This window comes from Chroicocephalus ridibundus, chromosome 15 (assembly GCF_963924245.1).
Source record: "Chroicocephalus ridibundus chromosome 15, bChrRid1.1, whole genome shotgun sequence".
NCBI lineage: Eukaryota > Metazoa > Chordata > Aves > Charadriiformes > Laridae > Chroicocephalus > Chroicocephalus ridibundus.
In genome coordinates, this window is record NC_086298.1 from 2,292,931 (window position 1) to 2,317,801 (window position 24,871).

A 24,871-nucleotide genomic window follows, 5' to 3' on the forward strand; every position below is an offset into this window, starting at 1 on the left:
CTTGGCTGTGTCACTGCAGACAGGGGAGGAGCTGGGGCTGTTGTGGTGGGGCTGCTGTGAGCTCAGAGGACAATGGCAAAAGATCTATAGGAAAGTCCATTTCCTTTTTTTTCTGGGACTTGCAATTGACTATGTTTCTGTCTTTTAATTGTTTCATGGTTTAATCCCTTATAATGTTCATTTTAATCTGCTGTTGATGTCAGTCTGACAAAAATATCTTGCTTGCCTGTTTTGAATACTGGGCCTTAATGAATACGTTAAGATTTTGAGTTTTCTGACACATCTCTAATATTCCAAGACATGTTTAAACACTTGTGTCAGGGGAGAGAGCTTGGCCAGCTTGGATTTGTGAGCTCCGTCTGCACTGCCTTTGGTGCGTTGAGCTGTATTGAGCTTGTCGAGCTCCGTGGCTTGAGCCAGTTGTGTCTGTACTCCTTGGAGGCACCGAGTTCGAGAGTCTTCTCCTGCCTGGAGAGAAATGCTTGCTCTGCTTGGGGCTGGAGGCAGGGACCAGACCAGGATGGGGTGGTGTTGGATGATCCGGGGCTTGGGCTGATGTGTAAGCTCTAACCTGCAGTGACACGACTGAGCGGGTGTTTCCATGAGCTCGTCTAGTCTTCTGTAATAGAAGCTGTTGAATTTCTCACTTGTTACTGGACCGGTGAAAATAATAACAGTTCCTATTTGAATGCAAGTCAAGTATCCAGTTTATTCCAGAAGAAGAAGAAAAAGCTTTAACAGATGCTTCCTTTTTATGTCACATCATTATTGATAAATAATTTTTTGTTGTAAAATAGGTCATGCAACCAGTAATGGTATTGTTTTCGATTTCGTGTTCTTAAAATGTTTCTTTGTAAAGTTTTTTGCCTTGCTAGGACTCTGCTGAATGATATTAACTCTGAGTGTATTTCATTACTTATAATTTCAGTTTATGGTAATTATGAAGTATTTCATCCTTTTTATTTGCATTCTCTGTTTTATCGTTACCATGTTTATTCCCTAGGCATGAGAGCCTTTTAATTAAACTTGTCTGGCAATTTAGAAAGAATTGGTACTGAGTTCTTGTTTTGTTTTTTTTTTTTCTACTTGCGTTCCCCTTTCCAGCTATATGCCGTTACCCTTTGGGTATGCATGAAGGGACGATACGAGACGAAGACATCACTGCTTCCAGCCAGTGGTACGATTCCACAGGACCCCAGTATGCACGGTAGGTTAATATCTGGCCAAAAAAATGTAATCCTTTTTTTCTTCTAGATATCCACTACGTGATTGAGGAAGAAGTTCCCTCACCCTTAAAGAAACCTGTTTGCTTAGCTTGTTCACTGTTTCCATATTAAATCTAATCAGGGTATAGTGAAAGACCAAGAGGCAGTGGTCATGGCCAGAAGCTGTAATACAGGAAACTTTGATTCAATATTAAGAAAAAAACAATAATCCTTCCCTATGAGAATGAAGTGGTGGGACAGGTACCCAGGGAGGTGGTGATGTCTCAGTGTTTAGAGATTTTCAGGTCTTGGCTGTACAAGGCCTTGAGCAGCACACTGTAGCTTTGGAGTTAGCGCTGCTGTGAGCAGGAGATTGGACTCGAGAGTTCCAGAGGTTGCTTCCGACCCTCGTCTTCCGTTAATAAATCTCTAATGGATTTGTGACTTATAGGTCGGGTTGGGACAGTGCCCCTGGGATTCTTGTAGAGCGCTTTAAACTAAATCATAGGAAATCATTTACGGCAATGAACTTTTCAACAGCATCCTATTGAGGAAATGGGCTGAGTCCACTTTGACTCAAAATCCTGACAACTGCAGAGTTAAGGAATTGTTAAAAGGCAGCTAAAGGATTTTATTTCAATGTCAAGCAGTGCTATAGTCTTTCTCATAAGCTTGTCTTTTCATTTTTTTGTCATTTAATTTCTCTCAAAGCTACTAACTGATGATTTGCAAAATACTTACAAGTGTAAGTTTCCTTAGAATTGTTTATAATGATGATATCAAAGATTCCTGCAGTTTTGGTGCAAGTCAGATATGAATTTCAGGTTAACTGTGGTGCCTATATTTTTATGATTAATTTGGGCAGTCCAAAATCACAAAATTCTCCTAGTGGTTGATTATTTTTTTTTTCTTAGTCTGTGGTAGACTGAAAATGCTAAGTGTTGTGTGTTTTAACGGAGTTTGAACAAGCCTGTGGGTCTGAAGGCTGGGAGACTTACTTTGTTCTCTGAGGTGTGGCTTATCTCCAGTTCTGAAAATACTTCAGGCATCACTTACCATCTGTTGCCATCATCTCTGGGCCGGGGCAGCTGGATGTCCACAGGGCAAAGACACAAAGGCACCCTCTAGCTGACTTTGTTTTGTTAGAGGTCATAGTTGTCCTATGCAGATGTCTGTCCCTGTCATTTCACAGTCACCCTTCCTGCCTTTCTTATATCTTCTTTTACTTGCCACTTCACCATAAAAAAAGTCTTGCACAAACAGCCGACCAGCCTGAGACAAAAGCCTTCTCTAGCCTTTGCCTTGGCCTTTGGTGTCTCCTCCTGGGTAGTGCCTGCCTTGATGTACAGGGGTTGGCACTCTCTGATCCCATCAGAGCCAGGATAGCTGTCCCAAAGACAAGGGCACTTCAAGGGCTCGCTGTTCGCTAAAAAATCCCTGTTGCTAAAAAGCCCGCACGGTCTTTTTGTGTCTGGATAAATTTTTCATCTTTAAAACTCTCACCACCTTGTGGCTTGCAGAGCTGAGCCCACAGAAGCCTAGGTAAGGCTGTGTTCTTCCCTTTAGTGGCTCCACCTGCTGATTGCTGCAGCACCCTGCTCGGCACGCCATCTCCAAGGGTAAAAGCCTGTATCTTTGCAGCTGGTGCCATAATGGTCAATTTTGAAGCAGAGACCTTCACGTTGTACACCGAGCAGTATCCTGCACAAGAAACTCTGCTGAACAAAGGAAAGGTGACAGTTGTGTTGGGATCACCCAGAATAACTTGTAGATGGGAGAGCTTTTCTTTCTGAAATGTATTTTTAAGATAGCTCTTCTTTGTGCTTGTTAGAGCTGTAGGAGGTGGTCAGGCCTTACTGTAGGGTAGGGGGTTTAGGAGAAGTGAGTACACACTTTGCCAGCAAGGTGCTAAAAAGCATGCAGTATGCAATTACCTACCGAGTAGCATAGTTGATTCCAATCAACATGAAAGTCTGTGTCTGGGAAAGAAATTGCTCCAACAGTTAATGAAAGAGATCTGAAACAGAGGGAGTTGTTCTGAACAGGGCAAAACTGGCTACAGGACCCTGATCAAAGTCTCAGTTGACCATCACCCCAAAGGGGAGAGGTATTTGGTAGCCAGCTGTCAGGTCTCACTTGCTGGTTTGGTTTCTTTCTCCCAATTCTCAATGTTTGAAGGTGTTCCCTCAGTTACTGGATCCTGGAAGTGACATCTTTTTAACGTGTGTCGTTTTCCCCTCAGGTTACAAAGGGAAGAGGGGGATGGAGCCTGGTGCCCGGCCGGCTTGTTGCAGCCAGAAGATGTACAGTTCCTTCAAATTGACCTGCACAAGCTCTTTTTCATCACCTTGATTGGGACTCAGGGACGGCATGCCCGTGCCACAGGCAAGGAATTTGCCCGTGCTTACCGAATTGACTATAGCCGCAATGGAGAGCGCTGGATCTCCTGGAAGGATCGGCAGGGCAGGAAGGTGAGTGTAGTAGGAACTGAATCATGGAGCACACAGAAGTCAAGGCATCGAGAACTAGACTGTAGAAGGCACATCCTCTACGTACTGCCTAGTGCATCGTACTTTATCCTGACTCTTCTCTGTCAGGCATTCAGTATCCACTGCCTTAGTGCTGTGTTTGCTGTGACGTTGGACTGTTATTCCTCTGACCTGATCCCCTAAATCCCAGCCACTGCTGTGACTGAAAACTGGCTCTTCATTACCTTTCTGTCCATGTTCAGAACATCATGTGAATGTCCCTCTACCAGCCAGACACTTGCTTCTAAATTGGAAGCTGCAGAGCAGATCCCTGCTTTGTGATTAAAAAAAAAAAAAAAACCACACACAAAAAAACCCCAGGGACGAGGTGGCAGGGAGTGGAGATGAGTTTCTGAATTTCTGATAGCAGTGTTTAATGTCGGCAGAAATGAGGAGGAAGGATTTTAGAGGGTAGGAAATGTGCTGAGCACACAGACTCAAAAGAGGCTTCCCCACTCACCAGTTATCTCCTGCTGTCTCCAGATTGGAGCGCGCAGCTCAGCCCCAGCTGTGCTCTGGTCATGTTCATAAGCCTTTATTAAACTTCCCCTGGGAAGGAGTCCCCTTCATCGCATCTGCAGCTCGTCTGACCTGTTGCCCCTGCCTCAGGCTGGCTTGTGGAGTCTCAAGACCTAAGCCAGACTAGAAAAGGTACTGGGTGTGGTGATGTCTTCTAGCCCTGGGGATGCTTTGGAAGTCACGGTGGGGTCTGTATTGCAGTGTTAAATAATAGCTTCTAGCTTGTTAATGAATTATTTGCTCACTCAGACCTTTGACTGGCTATTTGGCCATTACAAGTATCTTGTCCGTCCTTCACATTTTGATGGGTACTACAAATGCTGTGTTTGCAGCATGGGAGGGGGAAGTTTAAACTCCATGGGGCTAACTGTTCTTCATCGGTGCTTTCTTAGGGGAAGTCTATCTGCTTCTCAAGCTGTATCAGTATTCAGTTGGTTACACATCCACAAGCAGCTAAATGGTTTTTGTCTCCCACCCCAGTCCTGTGCAGAGCAGTGTTCTCGGGCACTCAGGACTGTGTTAGTGTCGGGTGTTATGATTTACTATGGGTCAATTTTTGAAAGATCTCCCTCTTAGGTCGTAATAAGGTAAAGAGGATATATTCAGCTGTGTATGATGCTATAAGTTGAGACAACCTGGATTCTGTTCTGCATATGTGGAAGTTCACGTATATTCTGTCAGTGTGTGTACCTGTTCCCCATCAAATGAGACCAAAAAGTTTTCCCTCCTGGTACTCTTGGAGAAGATGCTTCTGCTCCTGCTGTTCTGGACATGATGTACATAATGGGGTGGAATTCCTGCCCTTTCAGCTCCTCTGTAAAGTGACCTTCCATAAAACATATTTTTCAAAATGTGTCACCAGTACCCATTAGTGAGCCCATATCTTAAAAGCATTGCTGTCTGGTCAAATAATTTGATAAAAATGTCCTGTAAAGTCATTCAAGCCTTGGAATGAGGTGCAGGTGGAGATGCAAGATCCTAATTTACTTATTTGTATGCATTAGGGAGGCCTCTTCCACTCCTGCCACTGATAGATTTCCAGTCACTGAGATTTCAGAGTGTGACTATGTGAGCCCATCTTGGCATGTCTCTGTCCAAGGAGATCACATAAATAGTTTCAGTAAAAAAAACCCAAACAACCAAACAACAAAAAAAACCCCCAAAATGCCAAACAAAAAACCAACCCCTTCATTGTGCCATTTAGTTCTAGATCTCACAGGATGTTGCCTCATCAGATACGTAGCATATGCTGCACCTCACCAACAAAGTCACCTCCAGCTCTCATTTGCTCAGTAAAGGCAAAGGGTCAGGTTGATGTCCCCTTGTCTCTGACACTGCTTAAGGACAGTGCTCTCAATTGGCACTAACGTTGCATGGTGCAGCACTGTTGAGTCCCGGTCTCTCAATGACTTCTGGGATCAGCCATCTACAGTTGTTTGCCAGTAGCACCACTTCATTCCTGATGTTGTTGGGAATATTGGTTGGCATCAGTAGTTGCTGGGACTGGAAACTGGTGCCGAGTTTGTTCCACATGCAGCTGATCGCTTTGGGTTTTTTGGCCCTGAGAAACAGAGTGTGCTCAATAGCAGCAACCCCACCTTGTGGAGGTGCTGCGCAAAGTGCATCTTCTCTTTTGCTTCTCTCAGAAGATGTCCATCCAGGACAGGCAAAAAGGTCAGCTCTTCCAACACAGAGCTGGTGCAAAGGTACCTCTTTCTGAGGGAGACGGCTGAAGGCTTTTTCCTCTTACTCTGTCCAGGTAGGACTTTTTGGCTTGACATATCTGCCATCCCCAAGATTCCCCAACAAATGGTCAACTCCAGAGGATTTCTTCAACTTCTGTATGAAGATGTGGGGTATTTTGCTCTATGTTGTCTCCTCTTGGGTTTTATCTCCTATCAGCAAGGTCTTCTGGAGCCAGCTTGGATGGCTTCCAGGTCTCCTGTCTTAGGCTATCTGAAAGCTGAAAGGGTTAATTGCTGTCATGTGGTTCCTGAAGTCAAGGATTGTTTATATATCCTTACTTCATTGGAAGAAGTCATGGGTGTTTCTGCTAGGAAGTGGGATCTTAAGAGGCTGCAAGTGAAAAACCAATTGGGAAGCTGAAGAGGATGAAGGAAGCGAGCTTATTTTTGGCTTTCCTCCTGTTTTCTTTGGTCAGCTCCTGGGACTGTGCACCTCTGCAGAGCTGTCCCGCCAGGGGCAGGAGACTGTTCCACAGCTATCCTGCTGCAGTCCAGGAGACCACTAGATGTGGCTGGCTCTTCTTCAGGGAGATGCAGTCTTCTGAGTGGCTTCCTTTTGTGGTACAATGAGATCTTTCACTTTTCAACAGACTCTCCAGGCACACTCACTCTCTGGAGATCTTCCCTGCTGCCATGAAGAGGAAGCCACCTTTCTGCTCCCTCATTGGCCTCTCTCGTCTTTTAAATTGCCTGTACATCAGCAATTGCAATCCATGTGGCCTTTTGAGTAACCTCCATCTCTTGAGTCATCTTCCTCACCAATAACATCTTTGAACAGGAGCCCTCACAATTACAATTCGGACTTTTGATATCAAAAGTGTACTTACTGTTTCCATACATCCATATCCTTTCAAAAAAATGTTTTAGGTGCTTTTGTCCACTGCTGGGGGACTGATAGCTTCAGCTGTTTCCACGCACCAACTGTCAAAATAAATAGTGGACTGTTGCCAGAACAGCGGTGAAACTTAGGGGACGGGGAGGGTGAAAGTCCCTGCCGTATCAGACTGCATTTCAGCCGGGTGGGGTGACTGTGGCAATGCCGAACACTTCAGTTCTCGACATCTGCCTTGCAGCCGCTTGTACCTTCATCCCCCAAACACTGCAGCATCTCTGGAATTCTGTTAGCTCATAGAAAAATGGCATCAGGACCCTCCACCAGGTAACTAGTGATGAGGGCAAGTGCTCGGAAACTCACTTGAAGAAAGAGGGTTACATACTAGTTACTGGAGTTTTCTGCAAAGTGAAGTCCATATGTACGTTCATCTCCCACCTGCCTTTCTCCTCTCCCTCAGAATACTGCCTGGTATGGGTCTGCAGTGGACAGGAGGTGAAACGGCAGCACCCTTCACCCTGTAAGCCATGTACCAGGTAGGAGGAGGGGAGCAGCAGCAGCTAATCCTCTGCAGATACGGAATGGGAAAGATGCCCAGTCTCCAATGATAGGGTACAAGTATACCACTGTACAAATGAACAGCACAATAAGGAGAAGTTGCTGGTAAGGATCTCTCTTCTCCAGGTGATCCAAGGCAACATCGATACTTACGACGTGGTCTTGAAAGATCTTCGGCCTCCCATCATTGCGCGTTTTATCCGGGTGATTCCTGTGACGGAGATGCCAATGACTGTCTGTATGAGGGTGGAGCTCTATGGCTGTGTCTGGTATGGTAAGTAGCAATTTCCGTGCCTGTCACTGGAAAGTAGTCCTTAAGCAGCGCTGAGTGGGGCTCGCCTGCGTCCCCATGTATGCAGAGGGAATCCCAGGCCTGTGGAACTGCTTCTGTTGGTCCACATCATAAATAAAAGGATCATATGGACAGAGATGATGGAAGCTGCTGCTGCTGTATTTCTGAGGTATATGGCCTTCTTTTTTTAGATGGTTTGGCATCCTATAGCATCCCTGAAGGAGGGACAATAGCGGCTCCTGGCTTCCCCATCGTTTATCTGAATGACTCGACCTATGATGGCTACCAGGAGCGCAGGTGGGAGAAGTCGTCCTGTTCTCTCTCGGTCACTGTGCAAATTATCTCTTCTTTGCTACTTACCTTGTCACTAGTATCTTATATCCCAAACACTTCTTTGAGATTTCCAGAGCTGCAAGCTAGCCTCTTAGTTCTCCAAAGCATCGTGGCTTCGTTATTTCAGGCCCTTTGACATGCTGTTAGTTGCTCTTTTAAAGGAGGGCATGGGCTCAGGATGCATCAGATTCATTTCCCCCAGCTGACAAAGCCTGGCAGGGAAGAAATATTTTTTTTTTTTGTTATTGGAAGTTGTTGTTACTTCTTTAAAGAGTGTGTCCTTTTACAGCTAAGTGCTGTCTTTGTTCATAGCTTTCATCTTTACATGATGTGATGGCACAGTCCTGATGTGTTTGATTGCCTTAAAGCCCTCATCGCTCTTGGTCTCTAATTGTGACTGTATTCATTGCACTGATTTCTTTGTTGGTTCAGGTATAGCCTTAAGCTGTTGTTGAATCTGCAGATCATAAGGTACTGCTACTCTTCTGTTGCCCCAGCTTGGAGTGGGAGAGCTGGCTGGACACGTCCCAGTGTCCCTGGAGCAGATGAAGGTCCTTCCCTTCTTTGCTGCCTTTGTTGCTTCTGCAGTTTGATATTGGAAATGCATTCTCTAGCAGACTGCATCTTAAACTGTTGCAGGAGGTCTCCAGGGTAAACTGGGCATCCGAGAAAGTGCGTAACACCTGAACTCTAGGCCTGCACTTGATACCTGTGAGCCTCTGGACAGATTTTGAGATATTGTTTTTGAAAACAAAGCTCTGATGGACTTGAAACAACTTGGAAAACTGCATCACTCCCTGTGAGAAGCTCCAGGTCAGCAGAGGCACCACTGCCAATGTGGTATGAGAGGAAGGTGGCTGGTAACTCACTCTAAAGATGGGTATGATGCTTTTCCAATTTGGAGTCAAAAAGCCTAAAGTAACTGGATTTTGACAGCTCATTTACAAGGTCTGTTAATTTTTCACATCACTGAGATTAGTTGGGGAGGGTGGCATGTTGTTGTCATTTTCAGGTGTCTCTGGCTTACTCAATAGCTGTCTCTCAAGGAAGGAGAGCTCATTAAGAGTCTGTATCTGAAATGTTAAGTAAGCGGCTGAACTTTCAGACATTTACTGTGACCGCTTTCTTTGCTGTAAATACAGATTTGAGTGTGTTTCAGTGGCTTGAAACCTCAGACAAACTTGGGCATGGGTGTCCTCTTGAGGCAGCATATCCCTGCCTGTGCAGGAATGTGCCTAATAAGTGACGTGACAGTGTCTCATCCATTGACTTTAGATGCTTTTTTTTTTTTGTCCTGTTTCAGTTGTCATTCCCTTCCTGAAAATGTTTAATGTTGCCTGTAGCTTTTTTTATGCTTAAAGGTGATTTTTGTAAAGTTATTCGTGTTCTATCATGCTGGAGGTTAAAATAATGGGGTGGAAAGTACATTCTTAGTGCTTGTAGGATGTTGCAAGATAGTGGGTTACAGTGCCTTTATAACGTTAATATCTGATGCTTTCAAGCTGCATTAATATAGTAGGAACTGAATATTTAAAAAAAAAAAAAGAAAAGGTTTTTACGTGCAGAAAGATGTAGGTGTTACCCTTAGCTGCCCAGCAGTAACTTAGGGAGCTGGGTCTGCTGGGGAGTGTCAGGGAGCTACAGATGTAGACACAAACCCCAATGTGCTGAGCAAGGACTCTTCCAAACTCCTTAACCTCGAGGTCATGCACCTGACGGGCCTGGAAGCAGGAATCTGCCTCTTCCAGCTGTTAATCCTGTTTTGGAGTTCAAAGGCGTGCATACCTGTGTAAATTCCAGTGACGGAGAGCTCACCTGGAATGGACTTGCAGAGCTTCAGTGTACGTAGCAGCAGCCCAGCCTGGGTTACAAACACTGCCAGAGGCAGCTGCATGAAATGGGTCCAGGGAGCAAGTTCAGGCACTAATACAGCTGAACTGTTTGCACTTTCCCTGCTGTAGAACAAGGGATGCGGCAGGGATGGTTCCCAGAAGGGCAGGTGAGTCCGGAGCGTACCACATATGGCATCTTCTGCTCTGGGACGGTGCTGGAAAACTGTATAGTGGGCTCTGTGCTCTCAGATGGGACGTGGAATGAGGCAGGGTCCTGGGCAAAGAGTCTGACCCGCTTTGGAAAGGGAGCTGATAACGCTCTCCTCTTGCACGAGGAGCAATGCCAGAAAGGATCCCAGTTAGAACGGGCTGTGTCTAGGTGAGCTGCCCATGGTCTCACTGCCTTTTCCTGCTTTTCTGTGCCTGCCTGCAAAACTTTCCCTACTGGTTCCCCCGGGACAGGATGGAGCAGTGTTCTTCCCATGCAGCTCCGTGCTGAAATGCTGCAATTAAAGCTGTTTGGAGAGCATACGGGGTCATTTTCTGTAGTCTGTTTTTGTTCTCAAGAGGCTCTGCTCGTAGCTTGGCTTTGCTGTTAGTGCTTGATATTAATGCAAAAACTTCTGCATTTTTCCAAGCAGGGAAAGATTTTAAAAGCCCAGGCTGAACGAAATAAAGGTGATGTTGCATAAGAACAGGGAATGAGTTCTTCTCCAGGACGAGTTAAGAGTAAATAAACTAATGTTTTCCTGGTAGCAGTTGAAGGACCTGTGTGCTTTCACATCTGAGCTCTCCTGGCTAGATTCTCCCTAACTGTTGGTTCTCTTTCTTGCCAGGCACTTGTACGGTGGTCTGGGCCAGCTGACGGACGGTGTGCTAGGACTGGATGATTTCACGCAGAGCCACCAGTACCGTGTGTGGCCAGGCTATGACTATGTTGGCTGGAAGAATGAGAGCTTCAGCACGGGCTCTGTTGAAATGGAGTTCCAGTTTGATCGACCACGGAATTTCACCTCCATGAAGGTAGTCAGCGTTGTCCCTCTCCAGCAGCCTGGGTCCGGCTTTGGGTCTGGGCACTTCCGGATTGCCCTGTTGTGTCCTCTTTCCAAAGCAGGAGGATACAAGGTGCCTGACAGGAGTGTCCACTGCAGGTAGAACTTGAGCATGAGGTGTCCCAAGTTTGCCAAAGTAGAAAGGTGAAACAGAGGAGCACGCGCCTCTCCAGAGCTCGTAGAATGGTTTGGGTTGGAAAGGACCTGTAGAGACCATCTGGTCCCAATGCCCCTTCCGTGGGCAGGGACACCTCCCACCAGCCCAGGTTGCTCCAAGCCCCGTCCAGCCTGGCCTTGAACCCCTCCAGGGATGGGGCAGCCACAGCTTCTCTGGGCAACCTGGGCCAGGGGCTCACCACCCTCACAGCCAAGAATTTCTTCCTCAGATCTAATCTAAATCTCCTCTCTTTTATTTTAAAACCATTCCTCCTTGTCCTATGGTTCCCCTCCCTGATCCAGAGTCCCTCCCCAGCTTTCGTGGAGCCCCTTGAGCCCCTGGAAGGGGCTCTAAGGTCTCCCTGGAGCCTTCTCTTCTCCAGGCTGAACCCCCCCAGCTCTCAGCCTGTTCTCACAGCAGAGGGGCTCCAGCCCTCCCAGCATCTCCGGGGCCTCCTCTGTCCCTGCTCCGACAGCTCCGTGTCCTTCTGCTGTTGGTGGTCCCAGAGCTGGAGGCAGCACTGCAGGGGGTTCTCCCCAGAGTAGGGCAGAGGGGCAGAATCCCCCACTCGCCCTGCTGCCCACGCTGCTGGGGATGCAGCCCAGGATATGGTTGGCCACCTGGGCTGACAGTGCATGTTGCCAGGGCACGTTGGACTTCTCGTCCACCAGCACCCCCAAGCCCTTCTCCTCAGGGCTGCTCTCAAGCCATTCTCTGCCCAGCCTGGAGTTGGGCTTGGGGTTGCCCTGACCCGGGTGCAGGACCCTGCACTTGGCCTTGTTGAACTTTGTGAGGTTTGCACAGGCCCATCTCTCCAGCCTGTCCAGGTCCCTCTGGGTGGCATCCCTTCCCTCCAGCGTGTCGCGCTCCTTTCAGTATTTGGCTTAGAGGAATAAAAAGCAGCCACCCGAGGCAGTGGTTAGGCAGCTGAGATGGATTTAAGATGTAGGCTACTTTCTGTCTAGGGGCTGCCCGACCCTTGAGGTAAAGGAATATGGTTGTGCTTCCATTTTTACCAAAAATTTCTCTGGATGCCTCAGTCTTTGCTTGTGCTGTGGGAAATTACTTAAACGCACAGGAAAAGGATGAACTGAACTTCGAGTCTGTAGTAAACAGCAGAATCTTTTAAAAAGGATTGGTGGCTTTTCTTGTAGAGATTTCAAATGAAGGGGAACCCACCACATCCTTAAGTAAATTGTTTTGGTGGTTACTTACCCTAGTTTTATTTTGTCTATTTTTAACTTGCAACCATTGGCTCTTCGCCTGTTTTTGCTGGCAAAAATGAGTCCTGCCTTCTCAGAAATTTTCCTGCTTCTACGCTGTGATTAAACCACTCTCTTAATTTTTTTTCTTCGGTAAACTAAGTGGGCTGAACTTCTCAGTGCCTTCCCTGTGAGATCCAGGGTTGTTCCTGTAGTTATCTTCCAATCCTTCCTTTCTTTGCCAGTACTCTCTTGGAGAGGCATAGAAACTAGAGCTGAATGAAGACTTTCCATCAAACCATGTAAAAGAATGGTACCACTTTCCTGCTTTTTGGATGATTCTTCTTTGTTTATGAATCTTGTGATCATATTAGTCCTTCTGCCCAACAGGTAGGGAGCCAGGGTTCACTAAGATTTCAGTATCACGCTAAAAGTCAGTTCAAAGTTACTGGTGTCCAGGCTAAAAGTCCAGTGTAGAAAGCATCACTTACATTTTGTTCCCGAGTTCACTACCCTGAAATGTGTCAGTCCTGAAAACTTCAGATTATTTTAGGAAACTTTGATTCATTTTTTCCCCCATTTAATTTATTTTATTGCTAGTGATGCTGCTGTCTCTTTCAGAGCGTTGAAAAAGGTAGCAAATAACCTTGAGCTAGGAATATGTTCCTGCTAGAAAAGCACCTGATTTGTGCCCTGAAATTTGTAAGATTTACTAGTTGACAATTTTAAATCAAATTAATATAATTCGTGACTTCATACTATGCTAATTGGAGTCACATGTTATGAGTAAATCAAATACCTTATAAAAATATTGTCAGTCACGTGAACACAGTCATCCTGATCAACCAAACACATAAGCTCACAAAAATAGCTGCTTCGTTTAGTATTTCATTATAAAGCTGTATTGATTAGCATAAATTATTCTTCATTCTTTATTGAACGTTGCCTGTTTCAGCTTTGCATTTATTTTGTACAGGCTAAGTGGTTTGTAAATGGTTTTTTTGTATCTTCATACCTGTTAGCTTTATTCCAGTTTTCTGAGCTTGCCCAGTATCCAAGGAATTATTAAAAATAAATGTTAGCAAATATTGCAACTGCATTCCAAATTACTTAGGCTTGCATATTATAAAATTGGACATTAGTAGGTGGTGTTTGGAATAGAAAGTGTCTCTGTAGCAGTCCAAGATATGAACATATCCAACTCCTGTCCAAATACGGCACAATTGTATGTTGCAGGCTTCAGGCTTTCCTGCCTTGTTATGGATGACTATTTCTCCTTATTGAATAACGTTGTCTAGGCTTCATCTGTTCCTAATTATATGCAAATACCCTTCTTTTGTCTTTTTACTGCTCATCAGGCCTGTCGTCCTCATTACTGCTTCACTGCTATTCACTGCAAGGCCTCACAGAGGCCAAGCAATTAATAGGGTTCAAAACTGCACTTAGTTTGGAAACTGTTGTCGTCACAGTTGCTAATGCTCCACCGTTATTAAGAAATAATTTCTAGAGTCACTAGGGAGGGTCAGACCACCATGGCTATGAAAATGGAGTGGACTGAGGGATACTGAAGACTTGAAGTCGCCTTATTCTTTCTGGTTCCTGGTCACTGGCCAGTGCCAAAATATTGTGGTCTAGATCCTCGGGACTGTGTGGCAGGATTGACACCGTCATGTTTGTTTAAAAAGGTGCAGGGCAAGATTTGCATTGAGGACAGACAGTGGAACATCGTAAAGGATCCTTACATGCCTTGTCCCTCTTGGCGAAGCCTGCTTCCTTGGGAGTGCTGGAGGCCCAGGAGAGTGCCACGTGTTTGGTGTTGATGGATCTGCAGTGCCACAACCCAGGGAGAGAGAGATGTCACTTCCGTGCCAGAGCCGCTTTGTTTGGGTGCACCCCAAGATCGGGAAGGGAGGAAGTTGCTACCAGCTCTTGGGAGGGTAAAACAAACCCCCCAAATACAGAGGTGTGAAGTTAGCCTGAAAGCAGTTTGTGAGCTGCTTAGCCTGAAGAAGGGGACTGTGTAGAGCTGTAACTCAGGTGAGAGAGGCCGCCCTTGTTTCAGTGAGGTGTTAGCTGGGCAGCATAGTGATTAGTGACTTTATATTCCAGCCTCATTAGCTATGCCAGTGGTGCTGTTGGAGCAGGGACAACCTGATGATGTACTGAGCCATCAGAAGAGGTTGATAGGTGCAGGCTTACATGATGGTGTAAAGAAAAGTTAGATCCTCAGTTGTCTTCAAGGAGCAACCACAGCAGAAGAGCCGCTATGTGTCAGAGCGATATCTTCTTCAGCTTGCATGTGTTGCTTGGTCATTTTTTTGTGAAGAAATTAGCTTAGACTGCAGGTGCTGAAGGCTTTCTAGAAGAGGCTACAGCCCAGGTGTGGTTTTCTTTTCCCTGTTAGGGTTTATGTTCAAGGAGAATTGGTCTGTGAGGCTTTAGAAGAGCCTTTTGAAGAGCTTGCCCAAACTTGACCATTAGCGTAGCTTTTGCAGGTAAAGTTAAGAGCTATTTCAGAGTCACTTTTTGCACAGATGTTCTCATTGTACACTACAAGTGGACAAAGGTATACGGGAACAAGTCACTTGTTCTGGGTTTGGAGTATTCATACAGGGGCATATTAGAAATAGAAAATCTTCATGAAGAGAAGATCCTTGAGGCTTGATGTACGTGTCAGTAAGCCTTCCTCCTGTCTGATCTCTTCTCTTCTTCCTAGGTGCATTGTAACAACATGTTTTCCAAGGGGGTGAAGATCTTCCAGAAGGTGGAGTGTCTGTTCAAACCACGCCTGATTGCAGACTGGGAGTCCGAACCTGTTGGAGTGGCAACGGTCTTAGATGACAAAAACCCCAGCGCTAGGTTTGTGACTGTCCCCCTCAATCAGCGCGTAGGTAAAGCCATACTTTGCCGCTTCTACTTTGCTGACACCTGGATGATGATGAGCGAGATTTCCTTCCAGTCAGGTGAGGATTCCTCCAAGTCAAGCAAATCTGGGGATGCACAGAGAGCAAAAGAGGTGGTGCGGAGGTGCGGGACATGTGGGATTGACATGAGTGTAGGTCACTGTGGGACTACAGGATAGGAAGGAGGTAGTAGAAGCACTGAGAAGGCAGGAAGGGCAATGCAGGTGCAGAAAAGTCCAGTCTACAATGGGCGCTTTTCAGGCTGATACTGATGCGCATGTGCAGAAGCACAACCAGTGCAACCAAAAATTGGACTGATGAGCGTTTCTTCTTTCTAAGACAGCTGCCTGCTGCTTATGGGGTTGATTTTTACTCCTCTTTACCAAGTATTTTGTTATAAATAATTTAATCGTATGTACAGATGATGATCAAGTTAGCAGATTATCAAAAATAACAGGCTGACTTTTCTTTTCTCAAGTCCTAACTGCAATGCAGAAGTCAGTGCCATGAGGTACTCTTGCAAAAAACTGCCACTGCTGACAGTGAGATGATCTGGCTGTAGCTTCCTAGTCAAAGGTCCCTAATCAGCTATAGCGAGAGGAGGTTCCTGGGGAAGGAGTGCTCCGATTGCAGCTTACTGCTTACCTTGCTGCCAGCAGCCCCTCCTGGCTGCCCTCCCCGTCATGCATGGGACTAGGCAGGCTCCTGGGCTGGGATGACTATGCTTACAATCGTGCTAAAATGGAAAAAAGGAAAGCTCCGGCTGAGCCCGGGGAAGGGCCCTGCCTGCACTGGCAGTTTGCTGTGGTCAGGAAGTACACGCTGGGCAGTGGAGAGGCTCCTTCCCGCGGGTGTGCTGGGAAGCGCTGAGCGAGCAGGTAGCTCTGCTCCCGCTGTTCGTGACCTGCCGTGGGGGTCTCAGCCCAGGACTGCTGGGGAAGGCAGGGACAGCGGCTGGGATTGCGCTGACTGTTGGCAGGAGCAGGGAGGCTGTGGAACTGACACTTTCCTTTCCCTTCCACAGACATGGAGAGCGTGAATCCTAATTTTGTGACGGTAGCCACAAGCACAACGGATCTCCTGGAAACAGAGTACAACGTTACTGAGGGGACCTGGGGTAAGGAATCCTGTCACTTAGCCATGCCAAGGGCTCAAATGTCAGGGGATTTCACGCTGACATTCTAGTTAACGCGGTCTCTCCCTCCATTTCTGGAGACCTGGGGTACGGCCTGGTTATTGCCCTCATGCGCAGAGCTGCACTTTACAGTCCTCTGAGCCTCAGCTATTTCTTCTTCCCTCGGCTGGCCGGGGGTGCCTCAGAGCAAGTGGGCTGAGGGCTTATGTGCAGCCAGTGAAGCTCTGAAAACTGTCTGCTCTATCGTGGATCTGTCACAGGAATCTGTTACGATGCTAAGAACAGTCTTTGATTGCAGAAGTCCTCTGCAAAATGCTTAGCTATGAACCTCCAAAATGAGAATTTCCTGTGAACACTGCTAATGGTAATGCTCAGGAAACTGCCTAAGATCTTTTCTGTACCAGGGACATGCACGAAGGGACATGATGGAAGTTAGCTAGCAGAGATGATAACCTGTGCTTTGTTAACTCCAGATTCTTCTTCATACCTCTGTGATTGCAGAAACCACATCTTCTGTAACCAGCACCTGGATAGGAGAGAAAGCAGATGACTCCAATACCTCCATCCTCGTGGGCTGCCTTGTGGCTATTATTCTTCTGCTCCTGATGATTATAATCATTATTCTTTGGAAGCAATACGTTCAAAAAAGGTTGGAAAAGGTAATACAATGGGGCTATTCTGCAGACACAAGTTCAGTATCAAGTATTAACCCTAATGATCGCGGAGTGGAAAAAAACAGTGTTTCCTCAGCTCCATAGAGCAGCTAAAACCCTGTTCCCACAGCAGGGGAGGACGCCAGCCCTATCCAAGATGTTACTGGAAATTGCTGTGGTTGCAGCCAATACATTACTTAACAACTGAGCATCGGCTCAGCATTTTTTTTTTCTCTCTTCTGCAGGCCCCACGTCGAATCCTGGAGGAGGATGCCACAGTTCGCCTCTCCTTCTACAGCTACACCATTGCCAACAACCAGACCCAGATCCACCAGTCAAATCCCACCTATGAACGTGCTTTCCCACTGGATTTGGAATATCACCAGCCAGCTACACTGCTCCAAAAGCTTCCTGAGCTCTCCCAAAGTGCAGAGGATTCAGGTAATGTAATCATCAGTCTCCAGCAGTTACGTGTTTGTTCTTTTATTATTTCCCTCAGATTTTAAAATGTGCCATTTCTCAGTGTCTAAGTAATCTTCTCCGACTCCTGTGCAATACAACACTAACCCAGGGACCTAAGACATTGTTCTGGAGCTCTGAAAATTTTAGCACGTAACTTTAGCAGATGGAGCACCAGCCCCACTAGAGGGTGGTGGCCTTTTACTGTGCTCTTTGAAGGCTGCATTTATCTGTTAGACAGGTCATCTTTTAGGAGCTGGTTTTAGCAATCACACACTGTTTGTTTCACCAGCCCCTTGGCAGTGGAGTCGCTGCCTGCAGCACGCCTGGGCTGTCCAGGCTGGCTGGTGAAGAAGACCTTTAGGACCTCTTCCTGCAGCAAGGCCACTTGGAAACTCTCTTAGAAAAAGCAGAGGGAAATGCAGCAGAGAATTGTCAATGGTGCACTGGCTTCCAGCCCCTGGGGAGCTTTTGGACGCAGGCAGAAGGGAACGTTTCCAGCGGTATTTTGTACAGGGTGATGGCAGTGCTGACTAGTGAATGGAAGGGCAGTGCTGACAAGTTGCTAAGATCCAGCATTATACTACACAGGAAGATTGATTTAGATTGAGTCAGGATGTGAATTTGAAGCAGAACAAATGTTCTGTGTAATTCTGACCTTCCAGGGAGTTAATTATAAAGAGTTATCCTGTGATATTTATGTGAATAAGCTGTAAGAGGTAGAGTGGCATGCTAGCAGAGTATGTGGAAAATGGAAACCTCAATCAGTTCTTGTTGCAGAAGGGAATCCAGAGCAAGTTTGATGTTGCAGACAACATCCCTGTGTCAGGTAAAGGAAACGGATCATACTTAGGATGAATCAGAAACAGGAAATCACTTCAGACTCATGCCTCCATGTCTGGGCAAGAACCTTAGTTCTCATAACCGGGCAGAACAGGCAGCTCTCTAACACGAATTCACTGGCACCTCACAGGTATTCTGCTGTCTGCAGAAGTGCAGCTTGTTCTGGTTTAAGCCCTAGTTAAAACAAAGCAGAGCCCTCCATCTTGGGTGTACCTTCCTACAAGGTAGTAGGCGTGCAGCTAGGCTAAATTCCCGGAGGTCTGCGGGATGGAGAGGAGTGGAAGCCAGGCCGTACTGGTTTTATGGGAGTGTGGCTGACTCCACCTGTCTATGGTTCCTCCTTAGTGTGCAGTGGGGACTATGCTGAACCCGACCTGACCAAGTCCACTCCTCACCAAGGCTTTCAGAACAATGTTCCTCACTATGCTGAAACAGATATTGTCCACCTGCAAGGTGTGACCGGCAACAACATGTATGCAGTCCCAGCCCTCACTGTGGATTCGCTTACCAAGAAGGACATCTCAGTGGGTGAATTCCCGCGGCAGCAGCTACGACTCAAGGAGAAGCTGGGAGAAGGACAATTTGGAGAGGTACAGCCATTCTCTTCTGCACTTTCTACAACAGAAAGGAGATGCTGGGCACTGTGAAACTTCTGAGCTGCCTCTGTGGTTCTGCTTCGTGTTTGGGGGCTGAGGGACCTGGATACCAGTATTTTATTGAATACATGTCTTTGCTGTTGGGGAAACCTGTTGTCCCTTAGGATAGGCTTCAGAGAGCCCCATTCTGCACCTGTGAGGCTGCTGCTTGGGACCACGTGAGTCTTTCTCAAGAGATAAGCTTTGCAGACTACTTCAGTTAGCTGTCTATATCCCCATTTATGACCCTACCGAAAAGGCCTGGGGGTAGGAATTCGGACTGTTTCATGGTTGTCCATAGATTTCGTGACATGTAGTGGCTGTCACCCACCTTTACGCATGGGAGTTAGAAAACTATAGCAGCCACTCTAGCCAAGACAGATTGATCCTAGCTGTAAAAGCAGCTTTCACATTGGCAAGTGGAGGTTCTGGAGGGGCTCTGCACGCTGGCCCAAGCAAAGACAGACGTTTCCCAAGCACTGTGGTGCCTCACAGGTTCTCTAGCACTGCTGCTTGCCCAAGCCCCAGTTTGTGTCAGAAGCCTCAGGCAGCATGATACATACATCTGTCATCTACCAAGCTTTCTCTTTACTCCTTGAGCTGCTTTCAAGCTGGGAATGTTTTCACCTCGCCTTTTCTACTCTCCTTGCTTTGTTTCCACAGCATTCCTGGTTCCTGTCTTCCCCTCACCTGCTTCCAGTCTTCCACTGTCTCTTTCCTTCCCAGCTTTTGCTTATTGGCAGCCTTAAATTCTGCGTGTCTGCTACATTTTGGCAGAGCACAGCCCTTAACCGACTGCTTCCTCATCTGTGACGGGCCCATCTTTATAGTTCCTGCCTTCTGACAGCTCCACTTCCCTACCCCAGGCCCTTCCCTGTCCCCCTCACTTCTTTCTGGATCACTCAGTGTATTGGAAAAGCGCTGGCGTCCTCGACCTCTTCACCTGGCTGTTGGTGCGGTCCCTTCTGCTGTTACCTGGATCCTGCCCTGTCTTGGGCTGTGCTCCAAAAGTGAAACAGAGAGGCTTTTTTTCCCCTCGTTATTTTGGTTCTGGTTTCTCCTTCTCTCTTGTTCCTGTCCTAATAACTGTCAAAGCTTTCTCCTGCTCCTCCTTTGTGTTGTCAAAGAGCAGCAGCCAGGCTCTCCATCTCCATTTGCCTGGGAGACTGATTCAGAGCCTGTTCCATTCCTGAAATCACAGGCCCTTCCCCTCACTTTTGCAAATGTGCTGCATCACATTCTCCCTTCCCTCCTTCTCGCCTCCTTAGTCCTTACCAAACCGGTTATCATCATATGCTCTGCTCCACTTCTCTGGCTCAGTGTGCAGTCTTGCTCCTAGCAACATGGCTCATTGCTTTTTTTTTTTTTTCCTTCACTTCTCCACTCAGACTTTCCTTCTCTTTCAAGCATTTTTCTTCCTTACTCCTAACCCTCCACTCCCTGCCCTCAGTGACACATTACCTGCATTTGTAATATATGCACTGAGTACCCCGGCTCTCTTTCCTACTCCTAGTCTTGTGACTCTGCTTTCACCACAGCAGATCCCATTCCCCATGAAACTGCAGCAGCAGCTTTGTACTTCTGTTTCTGTTCTGTGGGTTTGTCCCATTTCTCCATGCTGTCTCCTTTTTCACCTTGCTGTGCCTGTCACGTAAGTTCTTGTGCTTTCTTCATATAAAATTCATTAAACTCGCATTACGTTCCACTCACTGCTCCCAGTCTTTGACTGACACATCCAGTCTGCTCCCCTCCTTTTTCCTGTCCCGCACACTCAGGTCTGTCTACTTTCCCCACCCCAGCATCTTCTGCCCAGTTCTCCAGTTGAATATGCATTCTGATAAATTCTTAAGCCAAATGTCTTGTCACCCCCTTTCTTACACAGCCGCAATTTTATGGCAGTAATGTTATGTCTTTATTCATTTATTTATCTGAAGAAGCTTGGCATACTGTGTACCCATCAGAGCATTCATCTCGGTGTATTCATAGGTGAAGTGTTCACATCACACACACACTTATCTCTTTTCTCTTTTTTTTTCCCCTTGAGTTAGAGGACTTTGGGTAGCCATCTGTATTTGCTAAATGCTCCTCAGTTAAGTTTGGGCGCTGGCTGAAGCCAGGCTGCAGGACAGTTCTGTACGTGTGTGGCTGCTGTGATGTGCCTCTGCAAACCTCTGCAGCCGTGCTGTCTGCCTGCACGTGCAGAGTAAAGCAGACAACTCCAGGCACAGTGGCCTTCCTGAACATCTCCAGTACTTGCTGGGCAAACTGGACTGCCCCAGTAATCTACTGCCCCAGTCTGCACGTGTGCAGTAAACTCGGTGCGTTGGGGACCTATGAGGCTGCAGTCCACATCCACTCCTGTGTCATGGGCTATACAATGTGTGTTGGTATTTTGTCCAGGATCTAGGGCCAACCTGTGGGCTGTTTGTGATCAGAACAGAGTCACCTTCATTAGATCATTCACTTGGTCCTTCTGCCAGTCGTGACCAAACTGATGACCTCAGTGTGACACTTTTCCTCTGGTTTTTGGCCTGTGCGTACTCTTATAGTTGCTTTTGCCTTCTGCCCTGCAGGTGCACCTTTGTGAAGCTGATGGCCTGCTGGAATTCCTAGGAGTCTCGTCTACAGAATTCACTCGCCAGCCAGTTCTCGTAGCAGTGAAAATGCTGAGATCAGATGTCAACAAAACAGCCAGGTAAGCGCGTCCGCAGTGCTGACCATCTGAGGAGGAAAGCAAATACTCTCCCGGCAACAGTTTTGTGTACGTTAACCTTGGTGGCTTCTGTAAGAGAGCGTCGTGTGCCTTTGGGGTGTGTTCTGTGTGTCTGTGTAAGGAGCAGAACACAAGCAGGGGGTGGAGGATAGGAACAGACGTAACGTCAAACTGAAATGCTGCATTAATCCTGTTTGCTGGGGAAGGGATCAGTGTGAACACAAACACAGAACCAGCGTTCAAACCTACTGTGTGTGCAGATGTGTAAATGTCTCTGAACAGAGATTTTCTTACATGCTGCTTCTGCTTTCCTTAGACAAAGGAATAGTTTAGGATTCGAACCTGTGTTTTCTGTTTTACAAGAAATGATTTCCTGAAGGAGATCAAGATCATGTCACGGCTGAAGAACCCAAATATCATCCGGCTTCTGGGGGTGTGTGTGCGTGATGACCCACTCTGCATGATAACGGAGTACATGGAAAATGGAGACCTCAACCAGTTCCTGTCGCAGAGGGAGATCTACAGCAAATTTGCCATTTCAAACAATATTCCCTGCGTCAGGTAAGAGGAGCTGCCGGTGTTTGGGACGAATCAGCAATACAGAGCTACTGGCTTTGTCTGCTGTGCCTTCCAGACCGTAACCTTCCTCTAGCCGTGGCCACAGCACACGCTGCGGACACCAGTCCCTCTTTGCGTGGGAGGTTGTTCTTGAGGCCTCTAGAGGTCTGTGGCCCCGTGAAGCGTCCCCGACTGTGGGATATTCTGGTCACGGTGGCCATCTGAGATGTATTGTTTACTGATGTGACCATCTGTTTATGTTAGTGGGCTTGCACCAAATATTTCATTAATATGGGAAGCCAGTTGCATTACAGCAAGAATTTTGGGATGACAGTCAAGAATGTCTCTTAGGCTTTTAAGAAGGTTCATATGGTCTCTGGACGTTTGAAAAATAATAGATGAGGGGAGCTGAGTGCAGGAAAGATTTCATCAGCCAACAGAAGGAGAATATTTGGCAAAGAAAAACATTTAAACATTTTCTGTCAGTGGTGGCACTTATCTCCCTCCTCTATGGAAGGATTACATCTAATATAAAAGCATCTCTACTGTTGCAGAAATCCTTTCCTTGGAGGAGAGTTGTGTGCAGGACTAACATGTATTCTGCTCGATAAACCTGCACTGATCAGAAATCACTGCATGGCGCGGCCTTTGGCATGTACCTCCCCAAAGGATGAGATTTATTTATAGTTCAAGAAGGCAGTTGGGCAGAGCAAGGTCTGTTAATGGACTGGAGGCAGCTGGGTCTGGGTCTTACCATCTTGAGACACCGCCAGTGGTGCTGGCAGTCGTCAGGGGTCCTGTTGGGGAGCGTTTAACTGGCATCCTGCAGTCATGACACGGCAGGAACTGTAAGAGGTGATGGGGTTGGCATCTGAGTAGAAGCATATTCCAGCTCTTTCCAGTTTACTACCCTTTCTGCCTTTTTGAAACAGCTTTCACCTTTAGACTTGTGGCTCTTTTCCTGGCCAAAGCCCCAAACTGTCCTTTCTTCTTTATCTCCTCCTTGTCTCTCATCTGACTTCAGCGCTGTCACTCACGTTGTTCTTCCTCGGTTTCCATTACTTGGCTCTGCCTCTAGTTTTTCTTCCTCTCCAGCCTCCCCTTTTGTCCCTTCCAGCCAGATGCAGTTTCACATTAAAGGAAGCCGGAATGACTAGCTCAGGTATCTGCCTATATAGGAGTTGTTTACTGATAGTGAAATGAATCCGGCTGCTGAAGAGTGCAGCTTGTCTCTGCCGCTGCCTGGGGGTGTCTGATTGACGGGGCAAGGTCCAACCATCCCACCCCTCTGTCAAGCTCGATATTTGCTGCACCAAATGTGGTGACCAGCCCTTTCCTGCAGAGAGGTCCTATATTTTTAAGTCCTTATGGCTCTTTAGTATTTGAAATGCATCTGTCTCTCTGGCTATTTAACAAATCACAAAAACGAGTCTGCTGAGAGGTGTCTCCCATCCTGCCCCTCTGCGTGCAGAGCCGCCTCCAGCCCTGCAGAGCTTGCTGGGCAGGGGGGGCAAAAGATCCTGCTGATGGGACCCTGCCAGGTGGGGTGGGAGAGACTGGGCTTCTTGAATGGGGAGAGGAGCAGCCCTGGACGGGGAGACAACTGCAGCTGAGCAGGGGGAAGGAGAAGGTGGCGTCTGGAGGCTGTGCCCGCTCCTGTGCGAAAAGCCAACCACCAGGTTAACAAGGTCGAAGGAGTTGGGAGAGTTCCGGGTCTGCGGGCACAACAGGTCCGCCCAGAGCAGGAGAAGCATTGAGGCGACTGTGGGACTGGGCTGAGTGTCACCTGGCTGAGTCGGGGGGTTCGCCGTGCTGAAAAGCTGGGAGGGAAGTGGTGCCCAGAGCCTCCTCCAGCCAGGGGCTGCCTCTGAGTCTCTGTAGCCACGGCTTAGCTATTGGTTCCGTCAGATTGGATGTATATCATCGGGTGCGTTACATTGGTATTTAGATGATTTGGATAACATGGTAGTGCTTTTCTCATTGCCACCAGAACACGAAGAGGAGGAGACTAAGACTTTCTTTTTCTGAGCTTTATCAGAGAAATGCTAACTGTGAACAGTTTATTAGATTTGTTGGGACAAAGGCTTGGCTGTGTGAAGCGTTTGCGTGCGCGCAGTGGGAAACAGGCCGAGCGTCACAGAATAGTAGCGTGTGAAGAATGCTGAAAGTCAGATGGGCCAAATTCTGTCTGTTTATCATGCACCTTTATTAATAATTATCTTCGTTTTGCTAATGGGGGAATTAAAATTGTATTAGATAGAAAATGCATCTGTTTATATATTGCATAATACTAAATATATTTTAAGGTAAGCTCTCTTTAATGTTTAGTGACATACTTATATTAGTGTAAGCATGCAGCAGTGGCAGTGCGGGAAATACCAAGCTAAGCAGTTTTTTTAGATATGAGACTCTGAGGCTGTACGCCTTAATTTTTCATGTGTCTCTGCAAAAGGTTGGTGCTTTGATGCATAAACTCTTTGAAAATCTTGAGATTAATGCTTGATGTTTAAAAAAAAAAAAAAAAACCAGAAACAAAACTAATCTAAGGGATGTCAAATTCTAAGGGTCCTGAATTTCAGGGACAGCTTGTCTGTTCTTGCTTTGTCAGCTCGGGAGCTTGGCTTGGCCTGGCAGGTGGGGGGGTTAATGCGCAGAAACTACATAGTTTAGTTTCACTGTTACGGCACAAAGTAAACGACGGGTCACTATAGAACATC

At 46.8% G+C, this 24,871-nt stretch overlaps 1 protein-coding gene across 7 annotated transcripts in view; it reads left to right on the top strand.

Annotated features, from left to right (window-relative positions):
• The window catches only part of LOC134523637 (discoidin domain-containing receptor 2-like), a 61,664-nt gene that overhangs the window by 32,428 nt on the left and 4,365 nt on the right, over positions 1–24,871 (top strand). For all 7 annotated transcript variants that reach the window (XM_063352749.1, XM_063352742.1, XM_063352745.1 and 4 more), the window contains exons 3-14: positions 1,105–1,207; positions 3,448–3,676; positions 7,514–7,661; positions 7,871–7,976; positions 10,681–10,867; positions 14,972–15,218; positions 16,183–16,275; positions 16,795–16,952; positions 17,192–17,387; positions 18,594–18,838; positions 21,457–21,578; positions 21,960–22,157. In XM_063352749.1, the coding sequence (XP_063208819.1) occupies positions 1,105–1,207; positions 3,448–3,676; positions 7,514–7,661; positions 7,871–7,976; positions 10,681–10,867; positions 14,972–15,218; positions 16,183–16,275; positions 16,795–16,952; positions 17,192–17,387; positions 18,594–18,838; positions 21,457–21,578; positions 21,960–22,157 (2,032 nt within the window). The remainder of the gene's footprint in view (positions 1–1,104; positions 1,208–3,447; positions 3,677–7,513; positions 7,662–7,870; positions 7,977–10,680; positions 10,868–14,971; positions 15,219–16,182; positions 16,276–16,794; positions 16,953–17,191; positions 17,388–18,593; positions 18,839–21,456; positions 21,579–21,959; positions 22,158–24,871) is intronic.